The sequence below is a fragment of the Taurulus bubalis genome, assembly GCF_910589615.1.
Source record: "Taurulus bubalis genome assembly, chromosome: 2".
In the NCBI taxonomy this organism is placed as follows: Eukaryota; Metazoa; Chordata; class Actinopteri; order Perciformes; family Cottidae; genus Taurulus; species Taurulus bubalis.
This window is the reverse complement of record NC_136590.1, coordinates 23,173,749-23,197,291: the sequence shown is the minus strand read 5'-3', so window position 1 is coordinate 23,197,291 and position 23,543 is coordinate 23,173,749. Positions and strand designations below refer to the sequence as shown.

At 42.7% G+C, this 23,543-nt stretch overlaps 1 protein-coding gene across 1 annotated transcript in view; it reads left to right on the top strand.

Moving 5' to 3' along the window:
- Window positions 1–23,543, top strand: part of jade2 (jade family PHD finger 2) — a gene marked incomplete at both ends in the record, with an annotated part of 131,284 nt that overhangs the window by 24,016 nt on the left and 83,725 nt on the right. The window contains 1 exon segment of the mRNA XM_079237798.1: window positions 7,417–7,574. Within this exon segment, the coding sequence (XP_079093924.1) occupies window positions 7,417–7,574 (158 nt within the window).

Here is a 23,543-nt window from a genome sequence, read left to right as displayed (position 1 = left end):
TCTCCACTCCTTATCTCTCATGTCCTCTCCTCTCCTCTCTTCTCCTTTCCTTCCCTTTCCTTCTTCCCCTTCAGAGTTTCTTCGCTTCTGTCTTCAGCTCTCTCTCTCTCTCTTTTATTCTCCTGTTCCGTTTAGCCGTACATTGGCCCGTGTGAGGCTCAGGTGTGAGGTCTGGCAGTGCCGAGTGTTTTATTACACACCTGTTGACCCTTAGTAGTCTGTCTCAATGCCAGAGAGTGTGTGTGTGTAGTCTTCCACAGCTCAGTCAGCAGAGTCATTTTCATCTTCATCTTCATCCTCCTCTCCATCTCCAGTCCAAGTCCTTAATGCTTTTTTTTTTTTTGCCTGGGAAATAGAACAGATTAAGTCAAATAAAAACGTTTAAGTTCATTTCAATCGTTGTATACAGACAGGTGCATCAATGAGACCTGAACTCTGCGTTTCTAACCGCCAATGATGCGTTCAAACTACCAGCTGCAGGCTGGAGGTCATGTGCGGGGACTTGAAGCCGCAAACTGTCGGCCGACTCTTCAAACCTCCAATGCAAGTGAGGCAGAAGTCACCTGCCCGGCAATATTTAGGATCTAAACCCAGTTTTAAACATAATTTTTGAATGTTTTAAAATTACCTTTTTTTTTTAGATAACCACGGAGTCTTAACTGTGGTGTGTGTGTGTGTGTGTGTGTGTGTGTGTGTGTGTGTGTGTGTGTGTGTGTGTGTGTGTTTGTGATGTCAGCTGGCTTTAAAAGCACTTAAAGCACTTTGTTACTGTGCTTTAAGGAAAATGGCTCAGCAACTCCATTAGGTATGTTGTGTGTGTTTGTGTGTGCGTGCACCTGTGTGTGTGTGTGTGTGTGTGTGTGTGTGTGTGTGTGTGTGTGTGTGTGTGTGTGTGCGTGTGTGTGTGCGTGTGTGTGTGTGTGTGTTTTTTTTTGTGATACATGCACGGCCATACATTCTTGCCTTGTGTTAATGCGTGTTTCTTTCCTTGTGTATTTGTGTTAAGTCAACCTATCCCCGCACGGCGGTTCATGGTATCTTATGAAAACTTACTTTTGTGCGTCGTTTTCCGACGAAAGCCAGCAAAGAGTTTCCATTTCTGCTCGTTACAGGAAACTGCTTAGTTAGGATTAAGTTACAAAACTACTTAATTGGGTTGAGGAAAAGAGTGTGAAATATTTAATTAGCTTCAGGAAAAGATCGTGAAATACTTAGTTAGGTTGAGGAAAAGATCGTCAAATACCTCCACCATCCACGTCGTGTGCTTTTGGAGTCTTTATACTTCCTCGTTCATGATTACGTGGATAACATAGTCCTCCGTTGGTTTCAGCTCAGGTCGAAGCCGGCTGCTAATCTCTCAGCGCTCTGCAGATGGTCAGAGATTAGAGCCAGACCCAAAAATAAGACCATTGGGCCTCAAACACACGAGCAGGAGCTCACAGTTCACAGAAGAATGTGAGGCTCAAGTCCAGGTTCAAGTTCCCTGTCCGGTTATTTCTTCCTTCACGGCTGGCTGATGCCATATAAAAGTATATAATTAGTGTATTATTTGTACTAGAGGTTGGAGTGGAGGTCGTAGAAATTTCAGGAGGAGCAGCTGTACAGCAGTCTAGCAGTAATACCACTAGTATTGGGAGCAGAAGTACCTCTACTAGAGTACGTACAAGCCAGTAGTTGGCAAAAGTAAAAATAAATGGTGTTAAACTCCTAAATCTTTGTTGATTTTAATATTTTATTGTTTAATAAATAAGTTGTTATTAATATGTCATTGTTACTTTTACTATTATACTATAACTATTCTTAGTTGTGGCAATAGGAACTTCTTTTGGAGCAGATTTTTGTTTTATCACAAGGCTTGTGACAGCTGACACAGTTTGTATGATGTGTGAAGTTATGTTGTTTGTTTGTTTGTTTGTTTTTGGTGTCTTAATTAGTTCATTTGGGCTGCTGGGCTCTTCTATGTGTAGGACACAGTCAATGAAATACTCACAGTACAAGCAAAAGTAACAGCAGTACTACTAGCAGGAGTAATAGTAGTAGTTTTCATGGTATAATAGTAGTAGTTTTCATTGTATAATAGTAGTAGTTTTCATGTATAATAGCAGGAGTCATACATCCTCATAGAAGTGTCTTTATTAAAACTAACAGTCATGGTCGGAGTAGTTTTTGCTAATAATTGCAGCGCTCTCCCCCGAGATTATTAATGCATGTCAGACTGCACCCCTACACACACACACAAACACACACACACACACACAAACACACACACACACACACACACACACACAAACACACACACACTCCACCGCCCATGTCTCCAGTCTAGATCTAGATTGGACTTAACCTTTCTAGCCCCAAGCCCCGCAGCGCCCATCAGACAAGAAAAGAAGTTTATGTAATTACATAAACCCCGTAACCTCGTCGTCACGTCCGGTGCGGCGGCCGTAACGTTTCACTAGATCGTTAATAAGCACACCTCTTCGTAACCCTATGAGCTTGTAGGAGTCTAATAAAGCAGGATTGATCCTTGTGTGTATATTAGTACCTAAAAAAATCCAAATGCGGCCGGATTTTTTTTCTTCCTTACTCTCCTTCGACATTTTCGACTGTGCAGGCTTCCGTGATCGGGAGAGGTTTCTTAGAACGCGTCACACGTCTTAAGTGGAAATGTATGCACAGTTAGATACCCAGCATTCACCAATCCGACCATGTTCAGGCATAAAGGTTATAACCTTTACATTTGTTAACTGAACAACACAGTTTTTTGACTCCTTCGTAACACCCCAAGGCTTGCAGAGGCTTGCAGTCTTACAACTCTGTAGGTTGTTGTTTAGGTCTTGAAGCATGCATCTGGAAAAACTCGGGGTTGGCTCGAGAAGGCCTTTTTGGGGACTCTTGATCAAATTCTGCTCAGATCATGCTACTTCATATGACTACTTGAACAGACCTCACTAAGGCCTCTAAAAGGGCTTCTCGCCCCCTAGGGGGGACTTGGGGCTCAATGAGTGTGCGCTGCATACAGCTCATAACTCAACACAGCACACTGGCCCACTGACTGACTGACTGAATGGCCAGGAGACAAAGTGTGTGTGTGTGTGTGTGTGTGTGTGTGTGTGTGTGTGTGTGTGTGTGTGTTTTTCTGTCTCCACAGACAGAAACAAAATTATTTTAGTTGAGTCAAGATTGTTGCTGAGTCATGGTTTGTGGAGTAAGATATTTGAGTTTGATGACAATATGAATACAAACCAAACACTTTTATTTCCATAAATAATGTGGTGTTTTTCATCTTTTTAAGCATGACGAGCAATGCACCGAAACGGCCACGAGCGTCTGCATTAATATGGATGATGGTGATGATATATCAGGTCATGTGCACACAGATAGCCATGTTGTGTTGTACTGGATGTTACTGGTCCCAGTAGTATTTGCTCCTCAAGCGTACTGAAGTAGGATATCACATGTCTGAGAAATATTGATATACTGAATATCGTTTGTTCAAGAAAATATTATTTACACAAAGAATCATCTCTAGGGTCCCCTAATTAGGGGAACCTAGATGATATGAATACCAGACCCTATTGTCCTTGATCTCTAAGGAATCCGCAACTCCTTGCCTTTAAAACAATATATATATACGTATATATATATATACGTATATATATATATATAAGTATATATATATATATATATATATATATATATATATATATATATATATATATATATATATATTATTGTACTTATTTTCTGCATAAATATGATCAAAAGTCAAGAGTGAGGAAAAAAGGACTCCTTGATTGCGCTCCGAGTTTTTTTAAATTGTATTGTTCGGTGCCTTCCCATCATCCCCGCCAGAGTATTACTGCACATATTTAGAAAGATTAAGACCTAAAGCATCTAAATCTAAATAATCACAATAAACACAAGCATTGAAATGTTTTGAAGCATTCTCAGTCAAAAAAACGTGTTTTTCGGTTCAGAAATTGAAAATTGAAAAATGACCGACTTTGACCTGAATCTTGCTTGCCCCCTGAGGTACATGTATTGTAAATGACTGTCTCCTTCCGCGTGTGTCATCTGACGTGCTTTCAGAAGAGTCTGAGGACCAATGAGATTGCAGGACTTCGAAACGCCACAGAAAACAAAAACAAAACTCTGGTTCCTTACTGTTAATGTCAGACCCCCACAGTCTCTATGGTTACAGGGAAGTTACCGCCATTGTTAGGTGTACTTATGAGTGTTTTAGTAAAACGTTATAATCGCTTAGTCATGTTGAGGAGCTTACGAAGTTATTAAAATGTAACGATCTTTTTTTAATACTTTTTCATGTAAATCACCACGTATTATGTGATTGTTTTCTTTTCTTTAGTGATTTAAATGAAATTATTGTGGTGTGGAGACAGTAAACAAGTCACCAGCGGAAGAACTGGCACATAATAATTTAGAAAAAGTATTTCAGCATCTGTGGAACGGCAAAATCAGACGTCTCTCTTCATTCCAGATTTGGCTTTTTTCCGGTCCACATTGGCGTGACGTCGGCGCTCGTTATGAAAAATAGTTGTGTCTGTTTTTGTTTGTTTTTTGTCAAATATAAAAGGGGGAGAGGCTTCTCCTGACACCCTGGTTCCAGAAATTCATTTGTTTTTCATGTGGAAAACATTCACGTCTCCAGAAGGAACCGGTGGGTTTGGAGCTGAAAGAAGATGTTGAAAAATTTTAATAATTTAATAATACAACATGAGAATCCTGAAGTGATCAAATATTCTGCCGGTTCCTCTGGGACGACTGTCAACCTCTTTTGGGATTTTATTTATCAGAGATCCACAAAAGTGTTTGTTTTAGGATTTTAGATTATTAGAGATGATCATTTATTTTTAAATAAATGATCATCTCCCGAATATGGCCCGAAAAGTTGGAAAAGGTCACCAATAGTGCTGGGTATCAAAATGTAAAACATTATGAATGTTTAATGTTGGTTGGTTGGTTAGTTTGTTGGTTAGCTGGTCTCTTATTTGTAGATTTTTCTTCACATATTTTATTTCCTTCTTTATTCTAACAACTAATTTTATCTCGCTCCCTCTATTTCACTTTTATTACCATGTTTGTATCCTCTCTTTTTGTACTTTGGTCAAAATAAAGGTTTAAAAAAAGTACATTAGGGGACTGAGTGAGGAAAGGATTGGGGGTCGGGGGGGGGGGGGGGGGGGGGGGGGGGGGGGGGGGGCGGCGGCGTTGAGAGACCGAGGGACTAGGATGGAGGAGACGAGCCAATAAAGCAGGGGATAAGGAGGCTTAGACAATGATGATAAAATGTAGAGTGAAGTTATATGGTTGATTTGTGTCTGCCGTGTGTGGGTTCTTGGCTGATGTCCTTGACTATATGACTGATATTATCGATGCTTCAGGACGCTGTTAGAGCAGAGTGTGTGTGTACATTAAATGTGAGTGATTGTCTGCTTGAATACACACACTCTGTCAGGTGTGGGGTAAGGAGAGGATGCAAAGGCACGAGCAACAGTTCAAAGTAAATTTAATCCACAAAACAAAACTTAGGTCAGGCTTCAAAACAGGACGAGGGACGAACGAACAAACAAACAAAAACGGGAATCCAAAAACAGCAACAACACGGGACTACTCACAGGACAGGTAACAGACAGGGGAAAAAACAGTACAATCCGACAAGGGTACAGGAGACAAACAGGGTTTAAATACATGAGAAAGATAACGAGGAACAGGTGGAAAACAATGAGGGCAGCACAGGTGAAAGGAATGCACAATCAGGGAACAGGGCAGACAGATAATCACGGCCGGCAGGCAGGACCCAGGGTGCAGTGGTCGACTGTGGCTCGGAGGCGGCGGCCGGGTCTGGCAGCGGCGGCATCCGGGACGGGCCGTAGAGGTGGACCCGGAGTCAGCCGGACCGCTGGCAGAAGGTGGGAAGTCGGCCCGGACGCCGACGGGACACGGGTGGCCGAGATCGGCCGCCATGTGGAAGAGACCACTGGACCTGGCGTGGGGGAAGCAGAGGGGACACGGCGCCGACGTCGACGAGGCCCAGAGGTTCGGGCCTCAGGATCAGGAACCCTAGCGGCAGGAGTCTTCCCCCTCAGGCTACGGGGCCCACCATACGCCAGGTGGGAACCCAACCATGGGTTGCACTCAGGGTCTGTAACCTGGTCGACATGACCCTTCTTGTGGCTACGGTGACCACCGAAGGCCTCACGGGGCTCATTACCCGCCTCAAAATCAGCGTCCATAGTCTGGACTAGAAAGGGGTCGAAGAAATAAATAAAAAGTTGCAGACTGGGTCCAAATACTGGTCGGATTGTTCTGTCAGGTGTGGGGTAAGGAGAGGACCCAAAGGCACGAGCAACAGTTCAAAGTAAATTGAATCCACAAAACAAAACTTAGGTCAGGCTTCAAAACAGGACGAGGGACGAACGAACAAACAAAAACAGGAATCCAAAAACAGCAACAACACGGGACTACTCACAGGACAGGTAACAGACAGGGAAAAAACCAGTACAATCCGACAAGGGCACAGGAGACAAACGGGGTTTAAATACAAGAAGAAGGTAACGAGGAACAGGTGGAAAACAATGAGGGCAGCACAGGATTTATGTTCAAGCTGAACTATGGAGTCATGAACCTTACAGTTTATTTTCTTTTAATCAAGAATGATTGTTTTCTCGTGTACTCTGAGAACCAAAGACTGTGAGGATCTCTTCCGCCGGTGGCTCAGTGGTAGAGCGGGCTCGTCCTTCAATCAGAGGATCCTCAAGTAGTCCATGTCGACTACACTTAACCCCACATGCAATGTGTGAATGTGAGATCGTCCTGATGGGCATGGTAGCCTCTCATGGGTTTTAGAGGGGGAACGATGACAGGAAGTATTAAGTCCATTTACCATTTACCTTTTCCTCTAAAGACGTTGAGAAGCAGAATCTTTTAGTATATAGTCAAACAGACCTTAAAGCAGGGGATGCTTTAGGGGCGGGGCTACAAGGTGATTGACAGGTCTCTACCACTGTGTTGTCTTGTCTGGGAGTTGTCCATGTTTTCAGCTTCAAACTTTAAGCCTGTGTTTTCAGTTCATGAAAGTTAATTGGAACACTTTTGGTCGTATTCTCCATCCTCTCGTGTCACTTCTGGTTGCAAAAAAACAAGATGGGGATGGCGAAAAACCAAGATGGCGACAAGTCGACCACATCCACTTTTTATATACAGTCTATGACAAAGACAGAATAATGAATGCTTTCCTCACAGTCTTTATGAGGGCAGAAGACAAAGTCAATAAAGAAAACACGAAAGAACGTCTGGATCATCTTCATGATTCTGAGATCTTTAGTATATATCTCTGCTGTTTTTGACCATTTGACCAAGCTTCCTTCTTCTTTCCTTCCTCTCTCCGTGCAGGTGTTCCGTACCGACTTCATCACGGCCATGAAGCTCCCGGACTCGGCCCAGCTCGGCCCGGACGACTTCTACGTGCTCTCGGACCCGTGGAGACAAGAGTGGGAGAAGGGGGTGCAGGTCCCCGCCAGCTTGGAGGCCATACCGGAGCCCGTGGTCAGGTAGGAGTGTTGTTATCTGTTTTCACCGTGATCCACTACCCGGTCAGCCTTTGGCTGCAGAGGCAATGTGTCACCATCTAAACACACTGGCAGCACTCCCACGGTCACAGAGATCTTGGAAAGGGGTTATGTCATTTCAACTTTTGTTTGCCTCGACTAATAGTTGTTTTGGACAATTGCCATATTGCCGATGGGCTTGTGGAAATTGGAGATTCCAGTTGGGAGAAACCGTCACGATAACATTTGGTGAAATTGTTGTGAGGAATGTGATAAAATGAGCTTGTGCTGAGGTACCAGAAGGAAATGTTTTATTGAAGTGATTATCCACCAAAACATGTGTTGTTTTTAAAGACACACAGCTGTTGGACATTCATCAACATTTTGGAAATGTTCAGACAAAAAAGGCCATTGAATTGCAATAAAAACATTGTGGGTACACTTTAGCATCACATGTATTATACGTTGTGTGAAGTTTTAAGTTGCATGGAATACATGCAGAAATCCACAATCTCTTGCTAATTGGAACACTTTGGGTTTGGATGCACGTGCAGGCAGTGAAACATGAACACACACACACGGAAGCAAGCTGGTAGACAGATGTGTGCAGATATGCACTTCGACCCACTTAAATTCACTCATACTGTAGATTAGTGTGGGCACTCTCTCTCTCTCTCTCTCTCTCTCTCTCCAGTACAACTGCAGCTGCTTCACATACCCGTGTGGTTTGTTTGGTGTTCTAGGAACTAATGAAAATGCTCAGACTGCCTGGTAATTCCTGTCAGACAGACACACTGGGAGGCCACACACACACACACACACACACACACACACACACACACACACACATACATATTGTCTTTGGGAGACAGAAAAAAATAATCCGGTCATGTGAGATTTGGTCAAATCTTGCACAAAACCAGACGCAGAGGAAGCTCACTCTCAGCGAAAAAAGACAAGTAAATGAAAAGTAAAAGCTTCGTCAACTCAGATTTCATAGCAAAGTGACATATTTGGTTGCATTATAAACAGACAAAAAAGCTGCTGAACAAGGCTGAGTAGTGCTGTGGTAAATGTTTTCCACCTCTTTCAGTTCAAGGCCTTTGGTCAACTATGTCATTAAAGGCATTTTGTCTTGTTTTTCACTCGATTCAAGGACCAAGTGGAAAAGACTCAGCAAGTTAAAACACATTAAAAAGGTCTGGTTAGTGATTGTGTCGTAAAAAACAGAACCGCATTTGTAAAAAAGGAAAAGAGAAGCCTGTCGTATCCAGTAACCTAAAATAAAAAAACAAAAAGGTAAATCAAATCTAGTGTTGCTCAATAAAAGGGCAGAGAGCTAGAGAAACATAAATTACTTCTTGACTCTCAAGTGAAAAAGGCTTTCATTAGCAGTTTAACTTGCAAGAGCAAGTAATTGAGAAACAAAAAAGACCAATGCGTAAGTGCCACTGCATTGGCCACCATGGGGCGACTCCTCTGGTTGTATAGAAGTCTATAGAAATTGACTCCTCTCTTGATTTATTCCCTCAGTAAACATTGTAAACTTGAGTTTGTCTCAATCTTTACTTTCCAGTCTTCTTTAATACAGGATGATGTCCATTTAGTAAATTTTGGTCATTTAGAGTCAAACAGACCATAAAGCAGGGGATGTTTTAGGGGCGGGGCTACAAGGTGATTGACAGGTCTCTACCACTGTGTTGTCTGGTCTGGGAGTTGTCCATGTAGTCGTCTTCAAACTTCAAACCTGCGTTTTCAGTTCATGAAAGTTAATTGGAACACTTTTGGTCGTATTCTCTATCCTCTCGTCTCACTTCTGATTGCAAAAAAAAAACGAGATGGCGACGGCGAAAAACCAAGATAGCGACAACTCGGCCACATCCACTTTTTATATACAGTCTATGACAAAGACATAATAATGAATGCTTTCCTCATAGTCTTTATGAGGGAAGACAAAGTTAATAAAGAAAACACAAAAGAACATCTGGATCATCATGATGATTCTGAGATTTAAAAGGATAAATGTGTCGCCCCTCACTGTTTGCATTATCTAATAGGCGAAGAGGGATCAGTGCGACTTCAATTTTTTCGTCCTTTCTCCTGTCGTCTGTCATCTTGAAGCTACTACTTTTCTTTTCTTCTCCTTCGTCCGCTTGATATATGTTTTGAGCCCCTTGTTGTCGGGCAGGATTTTAGCGGGTAGGACACCTTATCCCAACACAGCAAGTGAAGGCGTTTCAGTATTTGGTATGAAGACGGCCTCCAAGCAAGAAATGAGTTTGACAAGTTCGACAAGTACCAGTTTGCAGCGGGTATCATTGTAAACAATGAAGAGTGTTTGGGAACATTCGGTAGCGACACCTTGGCAGTCTGATGGTTTTGCAGAACCACATCCATTAGCCATGAACTCACACATCGAAGTGCAAAACCTCCGATTTGCAAAATGATCCAGGACAAGTGGAGAAAAATCTCCGATCTGCACTTTGTGTATTTATTATTTTTTTTGTATTATGTATTCGGTGTCCTGAACAAATAAAATTCTGCGAGAAAACCAGTTTTTTTGTATTCTCATAGAAAGTGCATTTATAGGAGGTTTTACTCTTTGGACATTTTTAATTACTTTGTAGTTTTCTTTTCTTGGTGTCGATGGCTCTCGCAGTTTTGAGGAACTACAAAAGCACCAAAGCACATCAGGTCACCTGGCGGTCGGACTCCAGCAGCACAATGTCGATAGTGTTTTTAGAATTACTCTCACTGCCAGAACGGTTGAGATCTTAGTTCATCATCAACCAACCAGCAGCTAGCTAGCAGAGAGCTAGCTAGCAGAGAGCTAGCTAGCAGCTAGCTGGCTAGCAATTTAACTATCGCCAAATCTGTGTTGTTTTTTTTTTATTTATTTGATTATTGATACTATAATTATAGTGATCCCAAAAACGATGACTTTAAATGACCAAATAGGCGTAATTTTAATAAACTGATCACATATTGTGAATCTAAATGTTTACTTTCTGGCCTGAAAAAGATGAAAAATCTAATAACACGTTATTTTTTTAAGCTTAAAACCTTCTGTTTTTGGCACGTAAAGGATGATAAAGCTGGCAATGAGGTTTTGCAGAGCAACAAAACACAAGTGGGATACAAGTGCACAGCAGTCTGCTCAACACTGCTTTGTATACGCTGTAAAGGTACAATTGGGGCAAAACCTTCAGTGCAGTGTTATGGCATAACATCTGAGCAGTGTGCGTAGCCCATCGCTGGTGATGCCACAAGATTGGACTCGTCCGTAGAAAAGCAAAAAGACGGGCATGCTAACCACTGAGCCACAGTCACCCAGTAACTGGATGCAGCCAGCAGCCGCTTAGTTTAGCACTAACACTGGAAACAGCTGGCCTGGCTTGGATGCAATCTACATCCCAGCACCTGTGAAAGCTCACTTATCAATATGTTGTAATCTTGTTGTTCCTTAAGGGGATCTTTGACTCGCTTTACTCTGATTCGTGAACCCACAAATCAGAATAAAGCAAGGGCTAAAAGTTGAATTTGAGGTAGTTTCCTTCTCCTGCCCTTTTCCTCTCTCCAGTTATGTCATGTTGGTTTCCTTTTAGACATTTTTTTGTCCTGATCCAACCCTTCTGTTTCATCTCTCTCTCTGTCTGTCTGTCTTCTTCTCTCCCACCTTCCTCTCTTACTTTTGCTCTACTTCAGCCGGAGGCGCAGACACATTTTTCTTTTTCTTTTCTTTTTTTTATGAATGATGACATCATCTCCAAAAATTGTTGGAGAGGAAAAGGGCTGCGGGCCCTGTCTGGCTTTGACAACCCTCCTCTTCTCTCTCTCTCTCTCTCTCGCAGAGGTCATTATGGTTTGATGTCTTTTTCCTTCTGCCTCTCCTCCGGACCAAAACACTGCAGGAGAGTCAGCTCTCCTTTCTTTCTCCTCCCACTGTCCTTTGCGTTATACCTCTCATTATCGTCCTCTGTCTATTTCTCTCTCATGTTTCTCTAAACTCTTTCTCCACCCACTGCCTCTCATCTCCTTTACAAGTTCTCTCTTTCCCCCTTCTGACTTTCCTCTGACCGTTCCTCCTCCCCTACCGTCTATTTTATTTCATCACACTTACTCCCCCCGCTCTCTTTTTCCCTTCTCTCTCTCTCTCTCTCTCTCTCTCTCTCTCTCTCTCTCTCTCTCTCTCTTTCTCTCTCTCCATCCATGGTTTTGTCGGGCTGAGTGGAGGTAATTAGCCGTTGCGTAACACCGGCTATGTGCAGACAGTGAATGGGGCCTTGGCAGCGACTCGACAGCCTCGATCCCCGATGACAACAGCGAGCCGGAGAGGGAAATAATTACTCACACACAAGGAGATCTGCACAAAAATGAAAGAAAATTAGATAGCGGTCACTTTTATTTCTCTCTTTATTTCCCACCAATCGGACTGGTGGCCGAGCTGGTGAATGCAAACCCGTTGTTTGTGGTTTGGCCGAACACGTTGGCTTTCTGTAAAGCTACGCGACTGCGGGGAGCGTCTTCTCATCAGAGTAGTTCATGTACTGCAGCACCAAAAGATCGATGGCTAGATTTTTGCACTTTTGGCGGCTTAACTACTCGGTCATCATGCATAGTGTTACAGACTTTAAATATTTAGAGGCATTCGATTGGTTGGTTGACGCACGTCATGCTGTGCTCCCCAGTGGTGGAATATCTGCAGGTCGGGTTTCCATCAGCGGCGATGAAATGTAAAACTTGTGTCTGGTAAGCGTGAAAGTTATGCAAAATATTCGGTCAACAATATTAATGGATGGTATGAACACAGAGAGAGGATGAAGGGCCGAGGCAAACAAGGTCACGTTAGTTTGTTTCTGTTGAATTGTGAGTTTGGTTGTGCTTGGGCTCAGACCGTGGACAAGAAGTGGACGGAGTCACCGTGATGTCACCCATTGGGTTTTTGAATCCTGGATTTCTGCATTTTGGCCGTAGCCATCTTGGTTTCTTTTGCAACCACAAGTGAAATGAGAGGGCGGAACAACCAAACCCTGAATGAGACAGTAACATGTTAGACTTAGCTCTCTTGAACTGAAAACACACTGAAAGGGTTCAAGTTCAAGGCAGAAACAAAGCCGTGGTAGCGACCTGTCAATCACCTTGTAGCCCTGCCCTTAAAGCATCCCCTGCTTTATGGTCTGTTTGACTCTAAATGACCATAATTTACTAAATGAACATCATGCTGTATTGAAGAAGACTTGAAATTAGAGATTGAGATGTAAACTCATGTTTACAATGTTTACTGAGGGAATAAATCAAGAGAGAAGTAGAGTAATTTTCTATAGACTTTTATACAACCAGAGGAGTCACCCCCTGCTGGACATCGGAAAGAAATGTGAGGCACTTCAGGAATGAATTACCTTTTCAGACCTGTAAAAACTGTGGACTTGGCAGGTTCAGAGGGAAGGATAAATATTATTGCCCCGGACCTTTTCCCAGTAAAACTGATGGATCATTAAGGTGTAGGTGGGAAGTGCCAGACAACATCATTTAAATAGATGGCATTCCTATGGAACATCATACAGTATGTAAAACCCTGGTTTATTATTCATTAAACGTGTAGTTTCTGTTGATATATCCAAATGCATTTGTTTGATACATACATTGTACATTCCTTCATAGTCTCTTCTTTGGAGGGAATTCATCTTCAGAAAATATTCTGTAACCTTTGCTGTCTGGAAGAAAGAGAGTCAGGGGCACCTGCAGTGAACACAAAATGTATTCTTCCTCCTCAATGTGTCTGATGAGAAAATGTTCATTAAAGGTCACGACGGAGGCACCGCTGCAAGTGCATCAAGGACAAAGTAAAAAACACACAAAAAAGAAGAAAAGTAGCGAGGGAGGGAAAAGAGTGACAAAGCCCCTCAAGGATTTAAACTTCCTGTCTGCAGCCGCGTCCACCAGTGCATTTGTGTGTGTGTGTGTGAGTGTGTGTGTGTGTGTGTGTGTGTGTGTGTGTGTGTGTGTGTGTGTGTGTGAGGGTTCACTTTCATCAGCGTGCATTCTATGTACACACATTTTTATCTGTTTGTTTGTATCGGTGCTTCCACAACAACATCTGGAAATGCTGTTTTGTGAGCGTTCAGGTACTTATAGGGGGTTTATAAGGCTACGGATTGCTTTGTTAGACTCCTACAACTCCGTATGTGTTTGTTTGTGAAATCCAACATTGTAACAGGTACTTATGAAGGATCTTGCGAAACTGTTTTAGCCGCCGCGACAAGCGTAGGGTCGTAAGTACTCAAACTTAATGGTTACTTTAATTATTAAAAAAAATGTACATGTACATCTTCTCACAAGGGTTGTGGTATTATAGAACTTTAAATGAAGTTAACCCTTTGGGGGCGGGGCCTGCTTCGAAGTGGGGCAGACGTTTAAGTTTTTAATAAAATTAGATGTTAGCAATAATACGTCCCAGAGATATGGTTTCAAATCTGGCGGATATGGTTTCCACTTCCGCGTCTGAGCATCTAAACATGGACATGTCTTACGACGCATGCAAAGCTTCAGTGTGAGTCAGAAGATGCCAAGAAAAGAGTCCTGAGCAAAGCTATATTGGAGGGGACAGACGCCGCAGCTTCAGTGCCTGAAGGATTTGCTAACAAGGAGCTAGCCGGAGCTAACGGGCCAGATAGCTGGCTACAGCGTTTCTGTGAGACTGAATGGTGAGTAATCAATTGTTGCCCCTATCACCGTTAACCTTCTTACAGTGAATTTAGTACGACTAGTCGTGTTGGAACTCCATTCTGTGTTTGTAAGACCGTAACTAACGTGTGTTTGTTGACGATAGCTTCGTAGCGTTAGTACTCCCCAGAATGTTAAACAACGTTGTGGTTCCGGAGATAATTAAGGAAACGTTAAAAACAAATGTTGAAGATTTTCACGTCTGATAATAGGCACAGGGCGGCTATATTGACAAAAGGGTGCTAATACCACATTCTCAGTATTTGTTGATTTACTGTCGGGGTGACTTGTGTGTTTTACCGTTTCTCTAACTTTTAACTCTTGAGGACTCAATATCACGTTTACTAGATTCATTGTTTACTGTGTTGCACTTTCAATTAACTTTAACCCGCTTTGAAAGTAAAACTGCATGAGAACTGATTCACTGACAGAAGTTACTGAACCGGAAGTACCAGTGCCGGACACGGTTAAACCGGAAGTAACGCCCCAGTGTGGCATGAACAGAAAAACTATCTTGTTATTACTTCTCTTTTTTGTCTTGAAATAACTCTAAAAAATGAAATTTAAAACGCCTTAAAGGCAACACAACTATCAGTGTTGGGGTAGTTACTCAGAAAAAGTAACTAGTTACTAGTTACTTCTGAAAATTGTAACTAGATTACTTTACTAGTTACTGCATTTGAAAAGTAACTTCACTACTAGTTACTTTACTTTCCTTTTTTTTTTTTTAAGCAAATGTCCAAATGAACTGCAAAGATACATGGACAAACATCATGGCCCTTTCATCACTTTATTTTCAATAATAATTTATTATTAATTAATATAATTTCCAATAATAATCGCGTGAGTCACACGACACTTCCTGCATGAACAATCGATCGTAAACGTCGGGTTACGAGCCGCTACTACCTTCGGTCAGAGTCCCCGTTAGCTCCCCGCTGTAGCCGACTGGGGCTCCTGCTAGCGCTCCGTTATTTGAGTGTAATGCGTTACTTTACTTCGTTACCTATAATAGTAATATCGTTGCTGTAATCCGTTACTTTGCAACTCGTTACCCCCAACACTGACAACTATAATACTATGAAAAAGTGAGGTCAAACGGGTCGAGGGGGAATAAGATCTGTCTGACTGGCCTCTAGATGTCTTATTGAAGAGCTGTTTGATGACTTTATGGGTACAAACTGGATTCCTTGATGAAGCAGACTGGATCAGGAATCACGGACTTACTGACCAGATTCACCGACATTAAGTCATCACCACATTGCTGCGAGGGTTCAACGGGTCTATTTTCGACCACAGGCTGATTTGGTTGCCTTTGGCTGCACAAGTGAATATGAGAACTGTTTGTCTTAAAAGAACGGGCTAAGGAGCCAAATTGGACCCTTGCGCTCGTATCTGGTCAGTCCCCAGACGACAAAATTAATAACATGTTATAGTGAGAAATAGCCTCTGATCTCTTTCCTGGGAGAAGTTTTTTTTTTTAAATAAAACCTCCAACTGAGGCCGGAGGGGAACCGTAATGCAACATAATAATAATAATAATAATAATAATAATAATAATAATAATAATAATACATTCTCATTTCTGGACGAGTGCATCAAGTCACCGGGTGCATCTTCCAACGCCGTTAAAGGAACCCATTCCTGACTGTGCCGGGCTGCTGGATCGAGTCATCGGCTGGCGGCGCAAACTAACTTCTGGCCGCCGGCTGAGCGATTCAGCGATCTGATCGGGAGAACTGTTTTGGCCAATGGAGTCGTTTCTTGACTTGAGTATAAAGGAAAGATCGGCGTGCGGTCGTACCGCCATTATCCAAGCGCACATGTTCCGCCTCCTCGCCAGCTGACAGTCGTTTAGCACTTTTCAGGCTCGCCCGCCTCGCTGGCTAACCGACCACGGTGACCGCTTGCCTGGCAGGACGGACATTTCCCCGACCGACTGAATGGATGAGTGACGGGTCAATGGGTGGTTCTCTACCCTCTCATCACCACAGCATGTGTGTGTGTGGGGGGGGGGGGGCACCCAGGCGCTTTATTAATCACGTCAGAGACAAGCCGCCTTGTTCGCTGACTGACATCTGGCCATCTGAGTGAACTTCCTTCTCGAAATAATGGCTGTTATCCAACCAAACAGCAGAATGGCTGCTTGAGACCGTCTCTGACCACGTTTCTGGGCCGGCCGCCTGGCTGTTGACTGACCGGCTGGCTCGCTGGCTGGCTGGCTGGCCGACCTCACTGAAATGTCAAGAGGAGTCAGAGCTGGCAGGCGGATTCTCTCCGACCGCATGTTGGCCAGAACTGAGCCGGGCTGTGAGTCATACTCCATCTCAAACCCATTCACCTCTGGAGATCCCGCGGGCAAAGACAGGTTTAATCTTTGGGGGACTGGAACCTGGGAAATGTAAACATTTCACCTCCAAACAATAGTTTTTGACCTGCTGAGGTGTGTGTGTGTGTGTGTGTGTGTGTGTGTGTGTGTGTGTGTTTGTGAGCAAATCAGCCTCCCAGAACCTAAATGTATTGGCGTGCGCCCACTCCACATTCCCCACCCTGAGCTCCAGTTGGCAGACTTTGATGTATATAACCTTTATTTAACCAGGGTTCTGTTATTAAGTGCCTCTGACAAAAAAAAATAAAAAATATATATATATATATACAAATTTGGAGGCTGGATGGAAAGAGGCAATGCTCATACAGAGGAGAGCTGGTCTGAGTTGATAAATGAATACAGCTTTTCCTAAATTACATTGGGAGGAAAACAACTTGCTGTGTGTGTGTGTTTATGTGTGTTGAAACATTTCCTCAGCTCAGCATGTGTGTCGTGTGCGGATGGTGGTGTTTACTGCAGGCAACCCCCGGGCTTTGTGAGTATTTGTGTGTTTACGCATGTTGCTCCCCACATGGATGTGCCCGAAGAGAACCATGTGTGGAAAGGCTGGGCCGTGTGGCACAATTTATTTCTGTATGTTTTTGGAGATATCTACCAGAGGGGATAAGGCTGGCAGAATCAATAACTTCTTTTAAATCACTTAATTTTTATAGAATTGCTTTTAAGTGATGTCGTCCTTTTATGTCCTTTTTATTATGCTGTTCTTTTGTTCCCCTGGTTTTGTTTGTTTTGGTTATTGTAGCATTCATTGTCGATATGGTCCTTTTTGTTTATCGATATTTAAGTTATGTCTTCTTTGCTTCTCTGTAGAGCACTTTGTAAAATTAGTTTTTAAAGGTGCTATATAAATAAAGTTATTATCTGTTTGTATTTGTGCGAGTTATCCCTCTGGCGTATTCTCACAGACTCTCGTACATCTCACATGGGAGCACCATCCAACTCCTCCCTCGCTCCGCCGCACTAATACACTCCCTTTTATTTAGACACATACACACACACGCATGCATTTACTCCCCTTCGCTCACTTTCCTCACTTTAAAGGAGCAGTTAGCATCCTCTCGTCTCCTCTAGTAGTTCCTCTGCGGTGAGGCAGATCAAAGCCCTTCGCCTTCTGCACTGTGGGTTCAGCAGCATCTGGACCACGGCATTTTACCAATTTTCCATCTGCCAGCCTCACTTGGTGTGTGTGTGTGTGTGTGTGTGTGTGTGTGTGTGTGTGTGTGAGTGAGAGAAACGGATACTGAGAGAGTGAGACACAGGAGAAGATGGTAGATAGATAGTGGAGTTCCCCTTCTCTCTTTCACTGGGGTGTGTGTGTGTGTGTGTGTGTGTGCACGCTCAATTTGACTAACACTGACCTTTGCCTCTTCCTCTTGTCTTTCACCTAACACAAATTTTTTTACTAAACAGTTTGAACGCTTCAGAATGTGGATGGAGCCTCCGTTAACGTTAGTCGTTAGCTGTTAGCTATTAGTTGTTAGCTCTTAGCTGTTAACCAGCTTTTAGCTGTTAACCAGCTCTCCTGCTGTTTTCAACACAGAGTTGTTGTTCACAATCTAGCATTATCAGGGGGAAAAATATGTTAAACAACAAGTGTGTAGCACTAGTTTCCACACGTGCAGTACCGACTGCAGGAAGTGCGGTGTCGGATCTGTGTGTAGACTCGTGCAGCCGCTGATATCTGAGTGCATTGGTCAAAGACACAGCAGGGTTGATAGGAGTGTGTGTGTATTTGTTACCAGTTTCTCACGTTGCCACCATGCAGCCTCGACGAGGCCATTGACTTTAACGGCCGCACAAGGGAGGCGTTTGCACCCCGGCTGGCCACTTAGACCTGACCGCCTGCAGGAGGGTAAACACTGTTTACGGCTGCTTTGAGTCCAGAGGCCCTGGCCTCACATCAACCTCCTCCTTGGGTTTAGATGGATGGACGAACAGATAGAAGAAGAAAAAAAACGGAAGAGAAGCCAAACACGGTAAGATGGGGGCGGATGGACATTTTCTCTTTTTGAGGGACGAAAAGGGCATCTGATAATATGACAAACAGATTTCCTCTAAATATATGATGTTTTATGGCCTGTGACTCCTGGGTGAACTTTACCCTAATTATGACTCCGGTGTGAACTTTCCCTTACACAAAGCAAGCTCAGTTTAGGAGTCAAGTGATCTGCTATATCTGTATGTTCCGGACTGATGACAATACACATCATTGTTGTTCTGTGACTGTATTTTATGTATATAAGGGAGACTCTCCGCTCATTCGGGAAGCAGTCTAGGATGTGCGATTTATTAAGTGTTCTTAAGAGGAAGAGGGATTTGGGGAGATTAAGGGGGACAGAAGAAGAGGCAGAGTGGCGTGATGCTAATGGGAAGAACTGAGGGAATAAGTAAACAAACGGGTAGATGAGGCGACTGAGTGGAGCGCTACGACGGCCAGCAATCAGCTGGGAATGACAGAGAGGAAAAGAGAGGGACGGACTCGCAGCACTGAGAATGTGGGTGGTGCATCCCTTGTTATTGTTTACTTGTTAAGGAATAATTGTTGATTGACTAGTTTTTATTCACTTTTTTATTCAAATATTTGGCTTAGGTAATACATAAATGATCACAAATCACAATTTCTTGAGGCTCAAGTTCAAAACCCAAAACTAAGACAAAGAAAAGCAAGCAAACAAACAGCTTGACGATGTTTGTTTTGTTTTGGTCGAAAAACTACTTAAGATAATCCTTTATTAGTCCCACAGTGGGGAAATGTGCAGGATTACAGCAGCAAAGGGGTAAAGTGCACACAAGATACATAGTATTGGTGGTGGTTGTGTGTGTGTGTGTGTGTGTGTGTGTGTGTGTGTGTGTGTGTGTGTGTGTGTGTGTGGTGGTTGTGTGTGTGCCTGGGTCGCCCCTCACTCTCGCTGCCAAAGCCCACCCGCTGGCTTTAACCTGTTTGAGCACCGGGGTTATACTGGCACCGGTTCCAACACGTCCGGTACCTACCGGACCGAAAAGCAACGCAGATTTCGGTGCTTCCTTCCTGTGCCTGAGCCGATTTAAATACTTTATTTTTTTTTACACTACTCTGTTGCACACGGTCCCATCAGGCCACCTGATGCTTGTGTCTGTTCTTTTTTTAAATATATATTTTTATAGTTTGAAGTTAAAAGGTTGGAAGCTGTAGTTTGAAGTGTGTTTTGTATGTACTTTGTAAGTATTTATATCTATAGTATACTTAAAACAGTTAATAATATTGTTCAATTTGAAGAAAAAAAATTGCCTTGGCAATAAAAAAAAGTATCGGTTTAGGCACCGGTATCGGAAAAAACCCAAACGATACCCATCCCTACTTATGAGGCTCGACCATGTAGAGGGAAGCGTCTCGCCGTCAGGTTTTAAAAGGTGTAAGAAACATTATGGCGTATGACGGCCTTATGAATCGCCCAGAAAGCACTAGCCATTAGCGAGGTAGCGAAGTAGCTAGGTTGGACGATGACGTCCCACCTGCTTTGCTCTGATAAGACGACAGTTTCTCCGACAGCAAATCGGCTGTAAACCAGACCAGAGACCTGGGCGACAAGTCAGGGTTGACTGAAACTATTTTACTGGAAACACAACTAATGAATTAAAAGAAAACTAACGGGCACAAAATCATGATTCCCGTCAGTGGTCAGTAGAAGCTTGACTTGTTTATTCATGACAATTGGATTAATATTCTCAAAACGGACGTTAGAAATGCTACACTTAGCACCTCGAATTTTGCAGGTTTGTGCTGTATTTGCTCTAGAAATGTTGATTTAGCAAAAAGGCAGAAAAGAGAAGAAATTAAAACCTGGTGTTGGCAGAAAAACAAACTGCCAGCAGCTCGCTGGAGGCTCTGCAGGGAGGCGGCTGCTGAGCAGCTCGGGCATGAAGCCAGGCCTGATAGCTGTTAGTTAGAGGGGGGGAGTGGTGATGGAATTGTCTCTCTCTCTCTCTTTTACAGTCCATCTCCATCTTTCCCACGAAACCCCTCCCACCTCGTAGGATCAGTGGGCATCGGCTAACAGACTCGGATCGGGTTTCAAGGCGGAATCGCGTCAAATTGCCAGAGTTAATTTGTGTCGTCCTGCGGTGACGGTGACGGCGCCCCGTAGTGCTTTTTTTGGAGTGTTACAACCACGTCGTGAGTGACACCTGCCCTTATCCAATGTTTTTTGTCTCACCTCCGCCCAACTGTTTTATCGTTTACAGCTTTAATTTTTGCATGAACTGGGAACAAAAATGAGCTTCAAGTAAAGTTTCTGTTTCATCTTTTGCGTTCTCCTGTCATACTTTTTAAAAACCAAAATAACAGAGTCAGAGAGATTTCCCTGCTGTGGAACAAAAAGGTAATTTAACCTTATGCACCCCAAGCCCATTATCGGACAAGAAAAGAGAAAAATAAGTCAAGTGACGTTTCCTAAACGATATCCAGAACTACAATGTTGATCAACTTAATTTAAATTGCTGAAATACAGAAAAGCCTTTTGGAAAGAGTTATAGCCGAACCAAAAAAATTAAACTTACTGTTAAGTTTATGTAATTACATAAACCCCGTAGCCTCGACGTCACTTCAGGGCGGGGGGCCGTCACGTTTCTCTAGTTCGTTCAGAAGTACACTTTACAAAGTCGGATTTTAATAAAATACACCTCTTTGTAACCCTACGAGCTTGTAGGAGTCAAATAAAGCATTCAAAATCATTCGCCCTTGTTCCGTTTTTTGACTGGTGGCTTCCGTGGGCTGGGGAGGTTCCTTAGACTGCGTCACGTCTTCAGCAGAAATGTATGCAAATTGTAATATCCAGCATTTCCCAAACCAATGGTGAATAGAAATAAAGGTTGTATCTTTTACATTGTTTAACCGAACGACAGTTTTTTTTACTAAAACTCCATGGTACCTCCCCAAGGGTTCGTTTTATTGTGATTTTTCTTGCAGATTCTGATTCTAAGTTATTATTTGTACAAAGAGGGGTCTTACAACTCTGTAGGTTGTTGTTTAGGCCTTGGTCAAATCATGCTCAGATCATGCTAGATGTTTATAGTTATGATCAAAATATGGTATAAAAGTGTCATTTTTGGAAATATACATTTTATTCAAAATAAAATTCTGAAAAAATCAATATAGATTAACCAAGTATTATAACTCATTTGGGGTTATAACACTGGGGTGCAAAATGTAATGTCTCGATAACGATATAATATCACAATATGACATATCTTCTGGTATATAAATAATATATTCTAAATGAACCACGTAGTAAAGCCTATTTTTATTTTCTGGAACGTACTTTGTATTTTGTCATTTAATTAAGACCTTTAGTTCAAAAAGAACAATTCTAAATAAAAGTAAAATATATATAAGATAACGTTTTTGGCTGAAACTCAGTTATTGAGAAATAACAGTTAGTTTGTGGCGTTATAAATTCAGACGACGTAATATTTGTTTTTCATCGCGATACGATTCCATTGAAAGCTACAAAACCACAACGTTACATTACACATCGTTCCAAAATCACAGGAATGAATGCGCTGCTTTATCGGCCTCCACACAATTTAATAATAAATAAAAACACACACACACACACATTCAGCATCAGTGAGGCGTCTCACTTCCGGCTCTCGGCCGTCGTTCAGCCCACTGGTTTTTACGAGAGCTGGATGTCAGCGCTCTGTGCGGGCCGGTCCAGTTCGGTCTCTTCAAACTGGGAAAGAAAAACAAACCAGTTCCTTATGGAGCTGACCTGTACTACTATTGTGTTTTATTTCCACTTGTTGAAGAGTGTTGACAATGAACCAACTCAGTGTGTGTGGTTGTTTTCCTTATCCTTTATCCCCTAGCAGGTGAAAAGCAATTTACACACACACACACACACACACACACACACACACACACACACACACACACACACACACACACACACACAGCATGTAGAGTGTTACTTTCATGACATCTTCCAAAACAAAATGACCACTTTCTCTCTGTGTGAGCTCTCTCTCTTTTTCTTTTTTATGCTTTTTTCATCTCTCCTTCATCTCGCTGCCTTACACACATCTCTCTCTCTCTCTCTCTCTCTCTCTCTCTCTCTCTCTCTCTCTCTCTCTGGCCCCTTATCTTTCTTCCCTTTCTCTCTTTGGTCTTAAAACAACTCCCACACGCTTACTCTGATCTTACTTACAAAAGCACAGAAGCAAAACACACACACACATTTACGGTCTCACAATTTGCTATTTGCCTCATGCATGTAATGAGGGCCAAAGCCCTAAAGAAAACTAAATAGAGCTTGCCATTATACACACACACACACACACACACACACCTATATGCACAAAGACCCACACTGCAAATGAATTTCGCTTGCATAAGCACCGACACATCTCATATTCATAAACACTGCGATAATAAATAACACACACACACAGACAGGGACGAGGCAGTTTTATCAGACTGAAACCTGTCAACATGATGTTTTTGTATTTGCATTGGATCTTGCATTGAGGACTCACATTTTAAATGGGGCCGTAATCTCAAAGCGAACCAGCGGCCAAAGCCGCTACGACGTGTTTCCTCACCTTCATTGATCTGAGGATGTGTAACGCACACACAGATTGCCTGTGACAGTCAGACGTGTGTGTTCTTTTCTTGTGTCCAGCTGTAAAAGGCCGTTAATGTGTAGCAGCCCTGTAGCTTCTGTTGTGATGGAAGTCTCCTTTCAGGACTATTTAAAATGACATTGATGATGAAGACGACCTATACTTTGAATAAAAAACACGTTTCTCGCTAGAAGGGAAATAAAACTGCAGGAAACGGAACTTTGAAATGTGTTGTCCTGAAAATAAAATCTATACATCCC